Source organism: Chanos chanos, chromosome 6 (genome assembly GCF_902362185.1).
Source record: "Chanos chanos chromosome 6, fChaCha1.1, whole genome shotgun sequence".
Lineage (NCBI taxonomy): Eukaryota > Metazoa > Chordata > Actinopteri > Gonorynchiformes > Chanidae > Chanos > Chanos chanos.
Window position 1 is genome coordinate 7,296,153 of NC_044500.1, and position 18,691 is coordinate 7,314,843.

At 38.1% G+C, this 18,691-nt stretch overlaps 4 protein-coding genes across 4 annotated transcripts; 2 read left to right on the plus strand and 2 right to left on the minus strand.

The window, feature by feature from the left end:
* Positions 1-471: 471 nt before the first annotated feature.
* LOC115814936 (olfactory receptor 52E4-like) lies at positions 472-1,407 on the plus strand. The gene has a single exon (XM_030777910.1). The coding sequence runs from the start codon at positions 472-474 to the stop codon at positions 1,405-1,407; it is 936 nt and encodes a 311-aa protein (XP_030633770.1).
* A 6,310-nt stretch (positions 1,408-7,717) lies between these two features.
* On the minus strand, positions 7,718-8,659 carry LOC115814937 (olfactory receptor 52E4-like). Its single transcript, XM_030777911.1, has one exon. The coding sequence runs from the start codon at positions 8,657-8,659 to the stop codon at positions 7,718-7,720; it is 942 nt and encodes a 313-aa protein (XP_030633771.1).
* Positions 8,660-12,690: 4,031 nt separating this feature from the next.
* LOC115814938 (olfactory receptor 52E4-like) lies at positions 12,691-13,638 on the minus strand. The gene has a single exon (XM_030777912.1). The coding sequence runs from the start codon at positions 13,636-13,638 to the stop codon at positions 12,691-12,693; it is 948 nt and encodes a 315-aa protein (XP_030633772.1).
* A 3,962-nt stretch (positions 13,639-17,600) lies between these two features.
* Positions 17,601-18,590, plus strand: LOC115814939 (olfactory receptor 52E4-like). Its single transcript, XM_030777913.1, has one exon. The coding sequence runs from the start codon at positions 17,601-17,603 to the stop codon at positions 18,588-18,590; it is 990 nt and encodes a 329-aa protein (XP_030633773.1).
* The last annotated feature ends 101 nt before the right edge of the window (positions 18,591-18,691 follow it).

Sequence of the window (18,691 nt, forward strand, 5' to 3'; positions counted from 1 at the left end):
AGCCTCAGGCCGGCTCTGCCATGGGCTCTACAGACACTCCCTCCCTCTCTCTCTCTCTCTCTCTCTCTCTCTCTCTTCCACATATATAAAGGCGGCATAGATGTGGCTCATTATGTCGGATGACGGATTGACTTGGGAAGTGTAGTCAGGTAGGGCATTAGGCTGCAGAATTTCCCCCCACAATAATAGAAGAGGTGTATTGTCTGAGTCATAGATCCAAAAGAAGAGCTAGGATTTTACTCACATCTACAGTTTGGATTATTTCACATTAATTTTAATGGTACTTTTTTGCAGGACCAGCCTATTTTGTGTGTGCTTTTTGAAAGCTTTACATTACTATTTTATGTGTCAGTAAACGCAGTTCATCTTTTGCCACAAGTGTGGATATTTTACAGCAAAGGAATACATAATTTTTGCAGAATTCTGTATTCTCTTTCCTTACATTGAACAAGATTTTATTGAGATTGAGCCATGTCTAATTCTACACAGTTCACAACTATTATACTGGCTGGGTACATCGATATTGGAAATATTAAATATTTTTATTTTACTCTCCTGACTGTGTTATATGTAGCGATTATTTTTGCAAATGTGACACTAATCGGACTTATTTGTGTGGAGAGGACGCTTCATGAGCCCATGTATGTGTTACTTTGCAGTTTGTGTGTTAATGAGTTATATGGGAGCACAGCATTTTTCCCAGCTTTTTTAATTAACCTTTTATCCAGCACCCATGAAATCGCAATTGCTTTCTGTTATGTACAGATATTTTCTTTGTACACGTACGCAGCTGTTGAATATTGTAATTTAGCTGTTATGTCTTATGATAGATATGTCTCTATTTGTTATCCATTGCAATATGGCAACATCATGACAGGTAAAAACGTGTTTATTTTAATTGTACTGATATGGATGGTATCGTTTGTCAAATTCACCATTACTCTCTCTTTGAATTTACGTTTACAGTTGTGTGGTAATATTCTAGAGAAAGTATGGTGTGACAATTATCTCATGGTCAAACTGGCTTGCTCTGATTCAACAGTCAATAACATTTATGGGATCGTTGCTCTCATCCCATCTGTAATTGTTCCAGTGGTCCTCATTTTGTACTCGTATATTAAGATTTTGAAAGTCTGTTTAAGGTCTTCCAAAGAGACCACACAAAAGGCCATGAATACCTGTACACCTCACCTTGTGTCACTAATGAATTTCTCTTTAGGATGTTCCTTTGAAATCTTCCAAAGTAGATTTGATAAAGTACATATGCCTAATGTTTTACGCGTTGTAATCTCTGTTTACTTTGTGATTTGCCCTCCTCTGCTCAATCCTGTGATGTATGGAATAAGGATGAGTAAAATTAGAAAAGTGTTAAGCAAATCAGTCTACCGCATAAGGAACTCTCGCTAAAAAATCTGCCAGAATCTGCGTTTTCAAAACTTCGACTTTGTCAAACATGTGTAGGCAATATTCTTTATCCTTTCAGTCAGTTAACGGTGTTTTTTGAGACTTATTATAACAATGTCTTGATATATGGTTGTACAAGCTGTTGTTTTCAACAGTTCAAAGTGAGATCATACAGTTTTATATTTTTATGCCGGATGGGAATTTTAAACTCATTCAGTTTCTAAGAGGTCATAAATTGGGGATGTTTTGGTGTAGCTTGTTGGGTTTAATTTTTGAATAAAATATTATTTCATACCCCAAATCCACAACTGTAGTTTTTTTTTTTGTTTGTTTTTGTTTTTTTCAGAAATAGAAATTTAATAATGTAATTAAACTGTCATTTGCTGTTCTTATGAATGTGAATATTGATAAAAACAAAGCACAACACAACACATGTGCTGCCAGATCCTACATGAACAGGAGCTTTTATTTTGACACAGAAAAGTTGAGTCTTCGCAGTTCTCATGCATCGATCGCTTTCAAGAAGTTAGAGACTACAATGTTTGGATGGCGAACCAGAACGGAACGGTTTCCCTGTTGGTGGGAAAGGCATGCACCTGCGCGTACTGCAGGTGCATGCTGTGTGAGAGCCAGGATTTTCGGAGATCGGAGAGAGCTTCATCTTATTGGCTGTCTACAAGGGTTAAAAGGGCCTATAGAAGGGGCAACGGTAGGAAACTTCTTGTTTTCTTTCTGAGTCAAAAATGGAAGGAAGTGATGAGAGGTTTCATACTAATATAATTAATCATTTAACTGATTGTTTGACCGAAGAGCCCTTAGTTTTTTTAATTGGTTAACCTAAATTCCACATACCCACCTGCCTCTTGTCTTCCTCATGGCCATAAATAGTTGTCTTCTAACATTAAGAGATCTATATGATCTATATCATATCTGACAAGCCTTGTACAGTGAAGCACAACAATCACCACACAGTACTGAAGCACAAACCTCATCTCTCTCTTAAGATTATCAGTCAAGCCCCCAGACAAACTTGAACACAAACAAGACACTTCATGTCCACAGTACAGTAAACCTGTAGTAGTAATAGACTACACTAACTTTTTAATCAAGCTATTGAACAACATTTAAAACAACATAAGAGGAAAAATTAATTCTGTTCAACTTAAAATTCATGGTTAAAGTGCAGTAAAACAAATACAAAAAAAAACATGTAAATTAACAGTTCTTATAAAAAATAAGCAATAAATAGACTAAATACAAAATTACTAACATGATTAACAAGTGTTCATATGTTTAAAAATCCTAAAAAGTTTTAGGATTTTTTTAACAGGAGCAAAGTCCTGCAGGAAGATTTGAGCAGATCAACGACAATGTGCCAATCCTGGCCATGCTTCCCCCTGAAGCTGATCTGAAACCATCCTTCAGACTATCAAGAACCAGCATCAACATGTTGCTCCAGATGCTGTCCCAAGAAAAGCCACATGGATGGAGCGATGAAGTTGAGGTGCTGCTAATCATTTACTGGCTTGCCTGTGGAGTCACCTACAGGGCAACTGCAGGCATCTTTATCCACCAATGGGTTTCTCTCTCTGAGGAGATGGGGGATACCCATGCCTGCAGCACTCCATCTCTATAATGACCCCATACCATCAGCCTGTAGCAAGTAAGATTATCCCCTTCTCATTGCACGTACAGTCACACACAGGAAACTGTTATGCCGGTTACTATGAGACAAATGTTTTCAACTTACTGTTTATGTACAGGTCAAGTCGAAGAAAGGTACAACAGGCATCATGCAAAGGCCAGGAGCATCATCGAACGGACCTTCAGTGTCCTTAAAACACGGTGGCGCTGCTTCTTCCTGCCGGCACAAGAGATCCAGCCTCTGTTTGCTCCTAAAGTTATTGGAGCCTGTTACATCCTTCACGACACCTGTGTGGCAGCAGATGACATCCTGTATGAAGAGGAGGAGGAGGAGGAGGAGGCAGGACCTGGTGAAAACAACCATAAACATGACTTGGACGGAGATCAAAGGATCTGTCAGGAAACTGCCTCCGGGCCAGGCATACTGCCCAAGTCTGCTCCTGCAGAGCTGCCTGCATGTCTTAAGTGAACATGACTACATCTAAAAAAGGCTTTCCTGCCTATATGTAGTCATGTTCACTTACACATGCAGACAGTCATGCTCACTAGACATATCTTAACCTCTTCTGTAGGGTCAGAAAGATTTTTAAATATTGTAAATAACTAATATATTGCACTTTGTTAACTTTTTGTTTTGTTTAACTTTTGAAAATGTACACAATAAACAGTTACCAAAAGTTTTAATGCATGATTTGCCTGTTTTTATGACTTTGGAAACAATTACTGAGGCACCTACAGTACATACAGAAACAAACCTAGGTAGACGTTTCAGTTTTTCAAATGTTTAATCTTTTATAACTTTTCAACAGTTTTTCAAACAGAGACGAATATCGCTCTGCCCTCTCTGTCGCTGCCCTTTCTCTCTCCTCCTCTGTAGCTAATGCCTCTCTCCCTCTCTTTCTCTCTGTCTGCCTGCTCCTTTAGGAACTCTAAGAGACCTTGGCTGTCCCTGGGCCTCTTCCTCCTTTGCTGGCTAGCTTGCCCTACCATAGAGGCCGATGTAGTGACCACAGCACCTGTAGTGGCAGTGGGGTTTGCTGCAACAACCATACTTATGCCGTGCTGCTCCTGGAGTGCAGCATCCACCACGCTGTACCACTGCCAGGTGGCAGCAGTCATACTACCGGCCTCCACTCCGTTGCCCATGGGTGGGTCCCTAAGCTCCTTAAATTGAGCTTCAGTTACTATAATGTGGGTCGCTGAACATATTCACAGTCCTGCTGCTTAAGCTGATGTCCTTTCGAATGATTCTCAGGAATGGTCTCTCATTATGTTATACAAAAGCAGAGACACATGCGGATTACCTTATATTTGTCCTTTAAATGATTCCATTATTTCATGGCATGGTAATGCCCAGGCCAGATGTGGCCAGGAAGACTCTGGGCAAAATAAAAATGACAGATATTAGATTTTTTACATTTTTTTTCTGGTTTTTGTTGTTGTTGTTTTTCATTTTAAAGCACATTCTAAGAGTTTGTAACACTTTACAAGGTCAATAAGGTATTAATCATAATGGCAGATGCACAAATCTGACCTTCACCCCCCCCCCCCCCCCCCCCCCCCCCCCCCCCCCCCCCCCCCCCCCCCCACACACACACACAAACACAGTTTTAGGCACTGACACAATCGCTCAAAATCATACTCACCCTCATCCATTTTTTTACCTGCCAGTGAGTAGTCTTTCACTGGCAGCATGCCACTCCATGAGACCGGGTTTCCTCATTTGTCCCTTGATAAAAATTTTATTTATGTATTCATTGTAAATATTAATTTTAAATGTCAAACATCACACTGCTTATATGCATAAGTTGTTTCTGGTGCACACTCCTGTACACTTAGGATGAAGACAATTAGCCTACACAATTCAAAAGAACTTACAGCTACGTTATCATAATAATATATACCTTAATAAATCTAAACCCCAATCTGATTTGCCAGGAAACATTAAAATTTCAAAAAAGATCAACAATCGCCTCTAAAACGATATCTTCTTTAAAATTACTGACATCATAGTCCGCGGGAAATAAATTTGGGCCTTATTGAGACTCTCCCGGGATAACTGCGGACACTCGCCATAACTGATGAGGGCTGCTGGCTAGAGCTAGCTAGCTTGGCCCACTAGCAGATATCACATCTCTGAACATTTAGGACTTTGAAGGAGATGCGACCGACCCATATTCGAATTCTGAAATATTAATTTCTCTCCTGAAAAATCTTAAAAACTACATTTGGTGACAGAACAACAGTCATAATACGAAACTTACAATGATGTGGTAGCTCATCTGCCACCATTGCTGCCACTTTTGTGAAATTTGGGTGAAATGCATTCTGGGAAACGTGACTCCTCAAGTCCACACAAGTCACCTCCCGATGCATCCTTGATAAAACCCACGAATCGAGAACACGTCCAGTTATTTGATCTGTTCTTGGCTAGATGTGAACTTTGAATCGGAACAGTACTTCGGTCGTGACTGAGGACGTTTCACAAGTCCACGAGAATGCAAGTACAGACAAGAACGCATATTGAGAGATGGCCAGATTGTCTTGCTGTGTGGCTTAGCTCTTGTGTAAGTCGCAGTTACCAGGAGACTAGCTATGTTAAGTGCAATTAAGTACATGTGCGAGGTTGTGTAGCGATTGAATTTGGTAAAAAAAAAAAAAAAAAAAAAAAAAAAAAGGAAATATAAGTGATAATTTTGGACACTTAAAATTTCATACTCTTGTGAACTTTTAGTTATAAAAGAAGACTAAAGAAGGTGCTGTTTGAGTTGTGCCATACAGTCCCTGTGGTTGGATAAGCCTTTTTCAAGTGTGGGCAGAAGCTGAAGCACATGCCCTTGGATAACATGTTAACACAACACAACACAAATGATCCTGTTATTAAATTTCAGATACACCATCTCTCTCACCGATTTCTTTGCCTTGCCTGCTTTCTCCTCACTATTATTGATAAATGTTGATATTTTTTGCCTGTCCTGGGTCAAAGCAGATGTATTATAGAAGGCAATTGAGTATAAAGGCCAGATTTCATATGCAGCACATTTGTGATCATTGACTCTTCAGTAGAAAAACTCCTGCAGTTGTTAGAGACCACTTCAGGGTTGCTTTGCTTTCCATTCACAATGATATAGTTGTCCTGAAGAATATGCTTTTCAGAGCAATATAGTAACTAAGTGTATTTTGTTTAAACTCATTAAATATTTATATAATGAATGTATAACAGTATATTACAGATTTAACAACCATATAGTCAAATTTCCTGTGTGTTGTGATTTAGTTTTTATAGAGTGATTCCCTTTCAATCAGAATTATGCATATCTTTGGGGCACAGTTATCATGAAGACTAAAGCTGAACTGATTATTTAAATCATACCAAAAGCAGTGGACATATGCATAAATACAAACCCCCACCACTGATTTTATTAGAAACATTTCTCTTAGACCTATACTACCTGGCAACTTTATAGGCATACCTAATTTAAAGGTGTACCATATAAGTGTACGATTAGAGTGTAGTCCATCTGTTGTCATACAGAATTGGTCAGCTGCCCTCCAGCCCATTCATCAGTTGGACATTTCTGAGCACTGGACAACTTTTGGCTGGATATTAGTTGGCTAACAGATTATTCTGAACACAGCAGTGACAATGAAATGGTAATGGCTTGGTAGTGAGTGTCACGCTAGTATAAGTGTATGAAAGACGTCAGTTGCTGGGTTATAACACATGCCTGCCTCACTGCTGGGTTGAGAGTAGCCCACCACCCAAAAATGTTTAGAGAGCGGCGGTCCCGTGACCTGAACTTGACTAATAATGAAGGGCCAGAGGATAACTAACCCAAATCATGCATGGCAACAACTGAACCATAGTCTCAAACTGTACACCAACAAGGTGTACATACAAGGAAGATGTTTCTAATAAAGTGACCACAGAGTATGCTGGAAGTGGCAATGTCTTATGATTTTGAATCAGTGAACAATTTACTTTTTTTTGTTTTAATTTTGCGTTATTGTACATTTGTTACCCTGTTCTGCTTCACTACAACTATGCATGTGTCATTTAGACTCAAATTCCTCTGTATGAGACTCATTAAAATCATCTGCACAATGTGAACAACAAGATTCTGTCTCTAAGTTGTACAACATAACTTCTTCTAAACATTTAAATTTTTTTGGAAACATCAAATTTTGGCAGAGATGTCAGTCTGGGCATTTGGAATCCATATTTAAGCATCTAACACCTGAACAGACTTTTATGTCAAATTTATATTTGGTTCAGGTTGAGATGCACTTTATTAGCAAAATTAAAGAAAAAGATTTTACACAAAGTATATACTGTATACATAAGTACAGGTAATACCTTTTTATTTATGCTCCATGTATCTATATTTTTATATCTGCTGCCTACTGCTTGTATGTCTGTTTAGCTTTAAACTGACGTGCATTTTAACTGATATTTCATCATAAAAGGATATTAAAACATGGAAAACTGCATCTTATAACCCTGATTGTTTAGAATGTACACTGACAGTATCTCACCATAAAGTACATTAAAACAATGAAAAGCTCCACCCCAGATCCCTGATAATTCAGGGTGTACACAAATAACTTCACTTGAACTCTTTTTTAAATAAACAAATGGGCATTCTACAGTTTAGGACTGGCTCAGGATTCAAATGAAATTCCAATGCAAAACCTTCTTCTGCAGTATTTTTGTGATACTTCTCTTGATCTCCTGAGTTCTCATGCCATATATGAGAGGATGCAGAAGCGGTGGGACCAGAATAAAATGCACAGACATAAAAATATTTATCTGATTTGAGAGATATTCATTGAACCGATTATATATTACAGAGAAAAGGATGGCAGAGGAGAAGTTGATGAAGGTGATCAAATGTGGGCCACAAGTTTTTAGTGCTTTCATTTGTGCACTTTCTGATGCTTTAGTGCTTACAATTAATATTCTGATATATGACAGCACTACTAAGAAGAGAGGAAGAATAATAAAAACAATAATCAACCATAAGCCATACAGGTTGTCAAGAGCGGTTTTCAAACAAGCTAGATTGACCACTGCCAGATTGTCACAGAAAAGCTTATTCATTGTATACTTACACATGGGTAACCTTGACGTGAGACAAACTTGTACAGCAAAAGAACATAAAGGGAAAATATACACCACACCAAGAAGAAGTCTGACATTAGCTGGAGTCATGATACTATGGTATTGCAATGGCTTACAAATGCAAACATATCTGTCATATGCCATCACAGTTAATATTGCATATGCACATGTCGCATACACATTTATAAAAAACACTTCCAGTAAGCAGCTACTGAGGGACATGGTCTTCAAGTCTTCAAGAAGATATTGCATAATTTTAGGACAGACAGCAGTGCTCCCAATCAGACCATTGATTGCCAGGTTGAACAGAAATATGTACATTGGTTTATGGAGACTTGGATCAAATAAGATGACCAGCATTAGAGTTAAGTTTGAAAATACTGTGGCAAGGTAAAGCACAAATATAACGAAGAAAACTCCATAATTCAGTGGTCCTGGAGGTCCATATGCAGTGAGAATCAAAATGATATTTGAATTAGACATATTCATTTTGCCTGCAAGATCACAAACAAATTGATTAGTTATTAATAACTTGAGACTTTAAAGATTGCACTAAAATAGTATTAATCTGGGTGTTGGAAGACACATAGACCATAAATTGGAGAGGACCTTACCTTAGACAGCTTCCTTAACTGTTTTAGTTGGTGTTTGGTTTCAACTCTTATAATAGTTCTTTGACTGACGTATGTTACAGGGAATTCTTTCTCCCTCTCTCTCTCTCTTTTTTTATTTTAATCACCATCCACATTTGTTTTCATTGGCTGATTATCAGGGTTAGAGGTGGTATTATTGCAACTAACATCAAATCACAAGGAAGCCTTTTGAATATATATTATGCATGAAGGCTACAAAGACAAAGAGGAAAGGTTGGTGTTGATTCTATTTATTTTTTTCCTCTTTGTCTTTGTATATATTTGTTGGTGTGCCCTCCCCACCCCCACCCCCAAAGCTTGGTTAAAAAATCACATTCAAGTATACTACTATTACTTGGTTGAGTGATTATGGCAATATATGGGGTGTAAAAAGCTCTAAGAGTAAGACCGTATGTCTTCACTCGAGAAGATACTGTCTTGTAGATACAATCCTTTGTCTCCAACATCTATCTATCTATCTATCTATCTATCTATCTATCTATCTATCTATCTATCTGTTTGTCCATACATACATACATACCTATATACCAGGCACTGTGGCAGGTTTCAAAACAGGGAATAATTTAAATGTATGAAAAAGTGTTTAGCTCATGAACACGTGTAGTTTTTTGTGACATAATATAGGCCAATGCTGCGAAAGGAATCACCATTTATGAATTGTTTATAAAATCATCGCCATCCTGGCAAAATGTATGACTCTTATAATCATAGTGGAATATACTCATACTCATTGGTTGGGATGGGATGAGTACAACATGATTACACATAGTGAGTGATTAGTGCATGAACACATTGTGTCAGGGGCGTCAGTTTGTTTTGAAAAGTGCTGGGGCCAACGGTGGGTTTGACGTGTTCACCCCTTTTTTCGGTGGGCCAGATACTACCGATAGATGTAAACAGCATCCCTTTAAGGATTGCCTTTAAAAGCTGCTTGTGATTTTCATGCGTGTTACAATGATATATAGTGTTTTGAAAGTCACTGTCATGTAAAACAATAAAAAGTTTATCAAAGCCACATCACCGACATGTCTAAGTTAGCCTATGTCTGTTAAGCACACCACCTATACATGTTGTCCCAAATAATACGACCATCTGTGTGAGACCTATGGATCGCTATTCCAAGCCATATTGCAGCACAATATAACCTAAGTGTGACAATATACCCTAATTGTGCATTGCGAGTATCTTGTTACAAAACATCAGTTGAAGAAAACATCATCTGAAGAAAGTGACATACAAAATCACATTTATAGACTGAGAAAAATCAAATACGCTTTATGTTAACCAAACGAATCAACCTTTTTATGTTTTCTTTTAATTGCTAATTCGTAATTAATCAAAACTACATCTGAATAAGTGTGTTTTTAGAACGCACATGTGTCATACATAAAGGAGTGCACAGCAGCAATGCAAGTGTTTTGATTTAGATTTATCGACCAGTAAACATGTTGGGTCTCTCTCTTAATGACATGATAGGCCTATATATCAACATAATTTTATTCAGTATTAAGTTCAACTCACTAAAGGCTTTCTAAAAGCGGTGGGGACGAAATGGGCCACGACAAAAAGTGGTGGGGACGTGTCCCCAGTGTAAATGATGCCTATGCATTGTATTAGTATCTGTGATTGGTTAATGTATATGCAATTCTCTTTTGTCCCATTATGCAAATATATGTGCTACTGTCACATGGGTTAGAGAGAAAAGGAGTCACCATACAGTGATCAGTAGATCACATTGATTTGTCCCTCACAATAATTCATTCTAAGGCAAATATCTGATAAGTACGTATCTGTAAACAATTTGAATAAAATGTATTTTCTTTACTGCACTGTGGTATGCGTACAAATTGTGCTATGTAGAGATGGTGTCCGCCTGTCTGGTTGGGTGGTGCCATTTGACTCACAGTTAAAAAAAAAAAAAAAAGAAGAAAAACTTCTGACTCACCAAAAACAGGACCATGTAACAAAAACTGGTTTAACTCAGTGTCTCCTGGGTCATTCCATGTCCTTTCAACCAAACTGGGAAAATCTTTCCACCACAACACAGAATTGACTGATAATTTTTTGCAGGACTGCAAGAAACAGTTTGAGGCATTTATAGGAAAACAAGCATGACTTAGTGTCACTTTCAAATGTTCTGGTACTCTATATCAATGTTGTAATCAATCATATACGTAATGTGATTTTCAAATTGTCTGAGTTACGGTCCATAAGGTATATCCAAAACAAATCTTTTGTTTCTGTCACTGAAAATGAATCTGTCTATGTAAACATGGTAAACAATGTCTTCTTGGCATTACAGGCTTGAATAAAATTACATTTCATTCTAGAGTACATATCATTCTAGAAGGATCACATACTTGAAATTTTGTACACAATGTCTTGGATATAAATAAAATTTTCCCTGAAAATTTAAAGTAAATTGGACATCTGCTACCAGGTGAAATGGCCCGTCACAAAGTGCATGAAAAGCATTTTTCTAAATTTAGGTAAGACAGTGTACTGACATTAATGCTTTAATCATTCCAGATACTATTTACTCATGAAGTGCCCATACATGTGTGCAAAACTGTAAAAAAAATCTGCTCTGTACACTTTCATTTTCCTGACTTTTTATACCTCTAAATATGGCTCAGACCAATTTTGTGACCATGTTTGGGCCTCTATATCTAATAAGTCATTCCATCCAGCATAAAACAAGTTACAGATTTGGAATCTACAGGAAATATTGGTTGATAATATCAGCATTCCAAATTTCAGAACTCTGGTCACATTTACGGCCAAGTCACTGAGCTCCAAAGATCAGAAATATGCCTGCGACTGGAAAAAAATACTTTAACAGTAGTTTTCATGAGTACTAAAAACATTCTACACAGAAAAGTTTTGGGAGCTGGAAGCTAAAATTTTGGGATGTTTTATGCCAGAGTGTATTCTTCAAGACAAAAAATTATCAGCCAATTCTGAGATGGTGTGGTGGATGCCTATAGTTCAAATTACATGGAATGACGCTCCAAACTTCTCATGTGAAAATTATAACTCACCGTGTTAGTTCAGTTTTATCAAGTTGATAATAGTCATCACGCACCCCTCTACAAATGATCTCATCAATGTAGAAAGGCAGCACTTTTCAATGAACATAGAAATCATGCGTTTGACCCTAAGCTTGTAACTATGATACACATTCTCCCCACTTCACATGCAGCGGCCACAGATGAAGCCGAGGGAAAACAATGTCTTTTTTTACAATGTCTTTATAATGTACATCTTTATAATGTATAGTTGTAAAGATGGTATGTATTGTATTATTTAACTGATGTGTTTTAATAGTGGGCACTAATAGGTAAAGACTATTGTGATGTTCTGCATTGAGGATACTTTTATTTGTGATATTCTTGAAAAAAAAAAAAAAAAAAAAAAGTGATCAAATCATCATGCACAGATTTTGCATATGTCAGTGTCAACCCAGAAATACTAACTGCACAAAATGTCAACACATAATTCAACAAATTTCAATTTTGTTTTTTTATTCCAGTGAAACAGTGAACAGTTCGTTAAATCTGTTCATCTAGGGATACATATTTTCCATTCATAAATTAATTCTTTTATTGTCAGAGAAATTAATATTTGTTATGAAGAAATTACTTTGGAGATGCATTGAAGTTTCAGATCTGTTATCAGCTCTGGCAGTATGTTTCTGCTGAAGGCTGTTTTGCTGGCATGACTTTCAATATGTTTGAGCATTGACAGCATTCTTTCTTTTTACTGATATTCATATTTTGATTGACACTTATTCAAAAGAAAGAACTCATACTAGTAAACTTGTTTCTTAAGTAAAGACCTTAAAACAAGATAATTTGGGAGTTGTTATCAGGCTGGTTGGAAATCTAAGGCAAAAACATTTCTCCTCAGAATCTTCGTAATACTTTTTCTGATCTCCTGTGTTCTTATGCCATAGATGAGTGGATGTAGAAGGGGTGGACTCATAAAAACATGCAATGAAATGAACACATTTATCTCATTTGGCACATAGTCATTGAAACGATTAAACACAATAGAAAAAAAGATGGCAGAGGAGAAATTAATGAAAGTTATTAAATGAGGTGCGCATATTTTCAGTGCTTTCGTTTTAGCATTTTCTGATGCTTTAGTACTTACAATTAATATTCTGATATATGATAGTACAACTAACAAGAGAGGAAGAACAGCAAACATAACAAACAGCAATAAACCATACACATTGTCAAGAGCAGGTTTTATGCAGGCTAGATTGACCACTGCCAAATTATCACAGAAAAGCTTATTCATTGTATACTTACACATAGGTAACCTTGAAGTGAGACAGACCTGTACAGCAAAAGAACATAAAGGGAAAATATACACCACACCAAGAAGAAGTCTGACTTTAGTTGGAGTCATGATACTATGATACTGCAATGGCTTACAAATGCAAACATATCTGTCATATGCCATCACAGTTAACATTGCATACACCCAAGATCCATACACATTTATAAAAAACACTTGGAGTAAGCAACTTGTGAGGGACATTGTCTTCAAGTCCTCAAGAAGATATTGCATAATTACAGGACAGACAACAGAGCTCCCAATCAACCCATCAATTGCCAGGTTGAACAGAAATATGTACATTGGCTTATGGAGACTTGGATCAAATAAGATGACCAACATTAAAGTCAAATTTGAAAATACTGTGGCAAGGTAAAGTACAAGTGTAACAAGGAAAACTCCATAATTCAGTGGTCCTGGAGGTCCATATGCAGTGAGAATCAAGCTGAAATTTGAATTGGTCATATTCATTTTATCTGAAAGAAAAAAAAATATAGCTTTTTTAGTGAATGAACATTGAGAAGTACATCTGTAGCAGCAAAGCTAGAGCAAACTAAGGGACACAAAACATAAAGTGACATTGAATTGCTGTCAATGAGTCTTACCATGGGCAGGTTCCATAACTGTCTGAGGTGCCCAATGACAGGAAAATTTTATACCATTTCCTTGACTCATTGCTATTCTACAAGGACCTCTGCGAATACTCAGAGGCTTTTCCTATGTAGTAACTGCCTTAAGATTTGATTTTCTTTAGACCTTAGGCGACCTGGGACATAGAGATATTGAAGTCATTTGGGAAAGAAGTGTCTGTGTGTGTGCTTTGGGTGAAGGGTTGGTTGGAAAATGGGACCAACACTGGAAATAACAATACTACATTGCTAACCTAATTTTAATGGAAAATATTGACTGGTTCATTTTTTTTTTCTTTAAACTTTATTTTGAAGAGAGCATTATTAGTAGTAGTAGTAGTAGTAGTAGAGGTGTAGTTGTTGTTGTCGTTATTTTGTTCATTGGTTGGTTGTTGTTCTTCTGGGTCTCAGTGTTCCTCTCTCTGAGAAACCCAGGATCTTACAAAGCATGTATCCACTTTCAAGCAGCATTGCTTTGACAGGGGCTGCTGCATTGCGTGCCCTGGACATGCATCCTACATATTTGTTCAATTCCAGCAATGGCTGCCCAGAGGACTGATCACTGCCAAGATGCCTCTCAGCCTTCACATTCCTTGGTTGAGACATTCTTTTCATCCGGGATTGCAATGTCAATGATCATTGTGATGTCCAGCCACCTTGCTGGGATTTTCCTGATCTTCTGTGCAGTGTGATGTCATCCATGTCCATTAGGTGTTGTGTCTTCTTTCCTTGCTTGTTCACTGACCATGATTTGGATTATGGTTTGGATTTCAATAAAGAACTGCCTGCAATTGCATCCAGTCACCTCTCAATGTGTGACATAAGACTTCACCACCACATGGATGAAGTGGGTAAATTTCAGTTTCACTACCAGTGCTCTTTAAATACATGTAGATCCAGCCATATAGGAGCACATCCGTCAGAGGCTGAAGATTCTCCACGAAGATTTTGAAAAAGCCAGACATAGGGTACTCCAAGTTACCTCATCCTGCTCATCATATCACATTTTCTCTGCAATCAAGCTTGTTCCTGCCACTCCTAAGGTCCCAGTTCCTGCTGCTTTCCAGGCCCCCATGTCTGCTTCTGCTGCCTCCCAGGGAGTGGTGTCCAGCTCCTGCTACCACAAGGCTTTGGCTGCTTCTGGGCCTCCTGTTCTGGCTCCTGGTGCTACAGAGGCTGTGTTTTCCCTTGGTCTTCTAGTCCTGGTCCTGTTGCTGCAGAGGAACTGACAGGTTATGGGTCTCCTGCTCCTGTCACTGTAGAGACTGTGCCTGCCTCCGGATCGGGGACAGGAGGCCCAGAGGTCTGAACAGACTCCGTGGCAACAGGACCAAGGACAGCAGACCCAGTTTGCCTCTAGGCTTGCTGAGCAGGTCTTCACCTGCCCAGCCTGAGGCTCCACCTCCAACCACCAGTCTTGTCAGTTGCTTCACCTTTTGTCCGTCCAGTCCTGTCAGTCCCTCCACCTCCAGAGTCTACAGTCCTGTTGCTCATGTTCTCACCAGCTCCAGACAGTGGACTATCCAAGCTGCCACCAGCACCCCAGTCTCAATGGCTATAGTTCCTCCGTTACCTCTAGCATCAACTATGGTTCCTCCAAGAGCCCCCGTGGCTTCAGAATCTCCTGGTCCTCCAGATTTGTTTCCTGTTTCTCCCAGTCCTCCAGAGGCACTGAGTAAATCCTCCACGTCGCAGCCACGTCAACTTTGCAGGAGACCACAAAAACCACAGGGAATCCGTATTTTGTCAAAAATGAGATAGTGGTGGATTCAAATTCCTGAAGTGCTTATCTATCATTCGCCTTCTTTTTTAAACTGAAAGTCACTTGTAAATATAAAAAGAAAAATGTATGTATATGTGTGTGTGTGTGTGTGTGTGTGTGTGTGTGTCTGTAAGTGTGTGTGCTGAAGCAAGTTGGTCCTCCAAAAACTGACAGGGGAGAAAACGTCATCAATTTCCTATTATGTTGCATTATTAAGCCAAGCGTTCGCATATCGCATGCTTCTGTCTTTTGATACAGTCATGCAGTTCAAGTTCACTCTCTCACATTTGCTGTGATGTCAACTTGCAATACAAAGCAATTTTGATAAAAACATAATTTAAGTAATACTGGATATATGACTGAAACTGGAAGGAATGTCCTTCTTCTCTGGTGGGAGTTTTGATCACTTTTCTTTTTCTGTGGTGGGAGTTTTGGTTGCTTTTCTTCTTTTGAGGTCTAGTAACACAATGCTGAGCCTAGCCAATCACTGTGGCTGAAATAACTGCTCGATTCCATGTAGTCCTCCCAGGCAGTCCTCCAATTACTGAAATTCAAAGAAACACCCACACCACTCACAAGAACAATGCGAAGGATTTTCCAGCTATCGGCAGCCGTTAGTCCTCCAGCCTTTCAGAGGCAATTGTGTACTGGGATAGCTTGTCAGTCACAGCTCAGTAGGTGAGAATTACAGCAGTACCACTCTGAACACATTATTGACACTATCTTTGATACAAAACAATAGAAAGAACATCTGTTAATGTGTTGAAGTAACAGAATGATACAGGGACATACGAAGATATGCGGAAAATAAGAAGAGAAATGAAAAGTATCACAGTTTACTGCTAAATTAACGCTTTATCTTAATTTTTTCCTTCATATTTTCTATAAATTTATGAATTAATCTTTACTTCAACACTGCAAATTCAAAATTAACTTCTCACTGATCCTTCTTCCAATGTCAGCCAGTGTTGTTAACATTTCCTCGTGTTCTGGTGGACCTTCCAAGGTCTTCTTGAGGTCTTGGAACCAGGCATCTTTTGTATTGTGAGTCCCCTTTTTGGCCAGAGGTCCTTCCGGAACTGGGTGGTTTCTATGGCGTATGGCGTTGGCTTGTCCTCCTCTTTTGTGCCTGCAAACTCGAACCATTGTTATGGTGACCAGGTTGGTGACTGAAGCACATGTCCCCTAATATCCTTCAGGGCTGGTGGTCCAGTGAAAACCAAGCATTCAGGAAAGAATGACTTTAGGGGTATAATGTTACCACCTAAAATTTAATAAATCATCTCACATAATCAAATGGAGATTTCCTAAAAGTTTTCTTATGTTCTACCTTATGATTTTAGATTACTTTAAGTATTTGTATCTATCTATCTATCTATCTATCTATCTATCTATCTATCTATCTATCTATCTATCTATCTGTTTGTCTGCCTGCCTACCTGTCTTTCTATCTATCTACCTACCAATCTATCTATAGAACTATGTTGTCATCTGCTCACAATATTAGAAATGAATGAGTGTGTGCTAATGGACTTTGGTGTTTCTACTCACATGCCCTGGATTAGTCATAACATTGCATCTGACAGTCAGTAAATAACATAAGACTTTGCATCATTAAATAGCTGAAAAGAGAATGTAATGAGAATAAATATGAAATGCATCTTGAGTAAATTAGAGTTTCTGTTGATCTATTGTTTACAACCTCTGCAGCCCACTACCCACTCTCTCTGATTGGTGCCTCAACACCAACCAGAGCTCTTTAGTGTCATCTGAATTCCCTGTAAAATACATGTCAGTCAAAGAAACTGTATAAATGTTGGCTGCTAGACAGAATGAAGATACTAAAAGAACCTATTGATGGTAAGCTCCTTACTAATTTTGGGTTTGAGTATATATTCCAATATTCTCACTGCAGGACAAAGCCTTTACCCTGGTGTATTTCAGGCTTTCTGTCTACATGGCTCACGTTAGCCTGAATATCAAATATTTCACTGTGAATTCATAACTTATTAATAACGAAACAAATTTCTCTCTCAGGTAAAATGAATCTGACTGATTCAAATATCACTTTCATTCTCTCTGCATATGGACCTCCAGGACCACTAAATTATGGAGTTTTCTTGTTGATGCTTGCACTATACCTTGCCACAGTATTTTCAAACTTGACTTTAATGCTGGTCATCTCCTCTGATTCAAGTCTCCATAAGCCAATGTATATTTTTCTGTTCAACCTGGCAATTAATGGACTGATGGGGAGTTCAGCTGTCTGTCCTGCCATTATGCAATATCTTCTTGTGGGACTTAAGACAATATCCTTTAAAAATTGTTTAATGCAAATGTTTTTCATAAATGTGTATGGATCTTGTGCCTATGCAATATTAACTGTGATGGCATATGACAGATATGTTTGCATTTGTAAGCCATTACAGTATCACACTATCATGACTCCAACTAAAGTCAGACTTCTTCTTAGTGTGGTGTACATTTTCCCTGTATGTTTATTTACTGTACAGGTCTGTCTCACTTCAAGGTTACCTATGTGTAAGTATACAATGTATAAACTTTTCTGTGACAATTTGACACTTGTCAGTTTAGCCTGTGTGAAAACTGCTCTTGACAACCTCTTTGGCCTATGGCTTTTTTTCCTATTTGCTGTTCTCCCTCTGCTGTCTGTCGTGCTATCATATATTAAAATATTAACTGTAAGTTTCAAAGCATCAGGCAATGCTCAAGCGAAAGCGCTGAAAACATGTGCACCCCATTTGATTACTTTCATTAATTTCTCCTCTGCAATCCTTTTCTCTGTTGTGTACCATCGTTTCAATGACTATGTAACAAATGAGATCAATGCCTTGATGTCAGTACATTATATCTTGATTCCACCACTACTACACCCACTCATCTATGGCATGAAAACTCATGAGATCAAAAAAAGTTTCACGAAGATCTTGAGGAAAAATATTTTTGCGATTAATCTTTCTTTTGGCAGGCCAAATAATATGGTTTTCAGTTTCTTGCTAGTAAAAACTTAGAGCCAATGCACTGACACATAGCAGGCATTGTCAGACACTGTCAGGCACTTTTTACCATTTCATGGGATTTTATATATCACGATAAGGTCAGAATCTGCTTT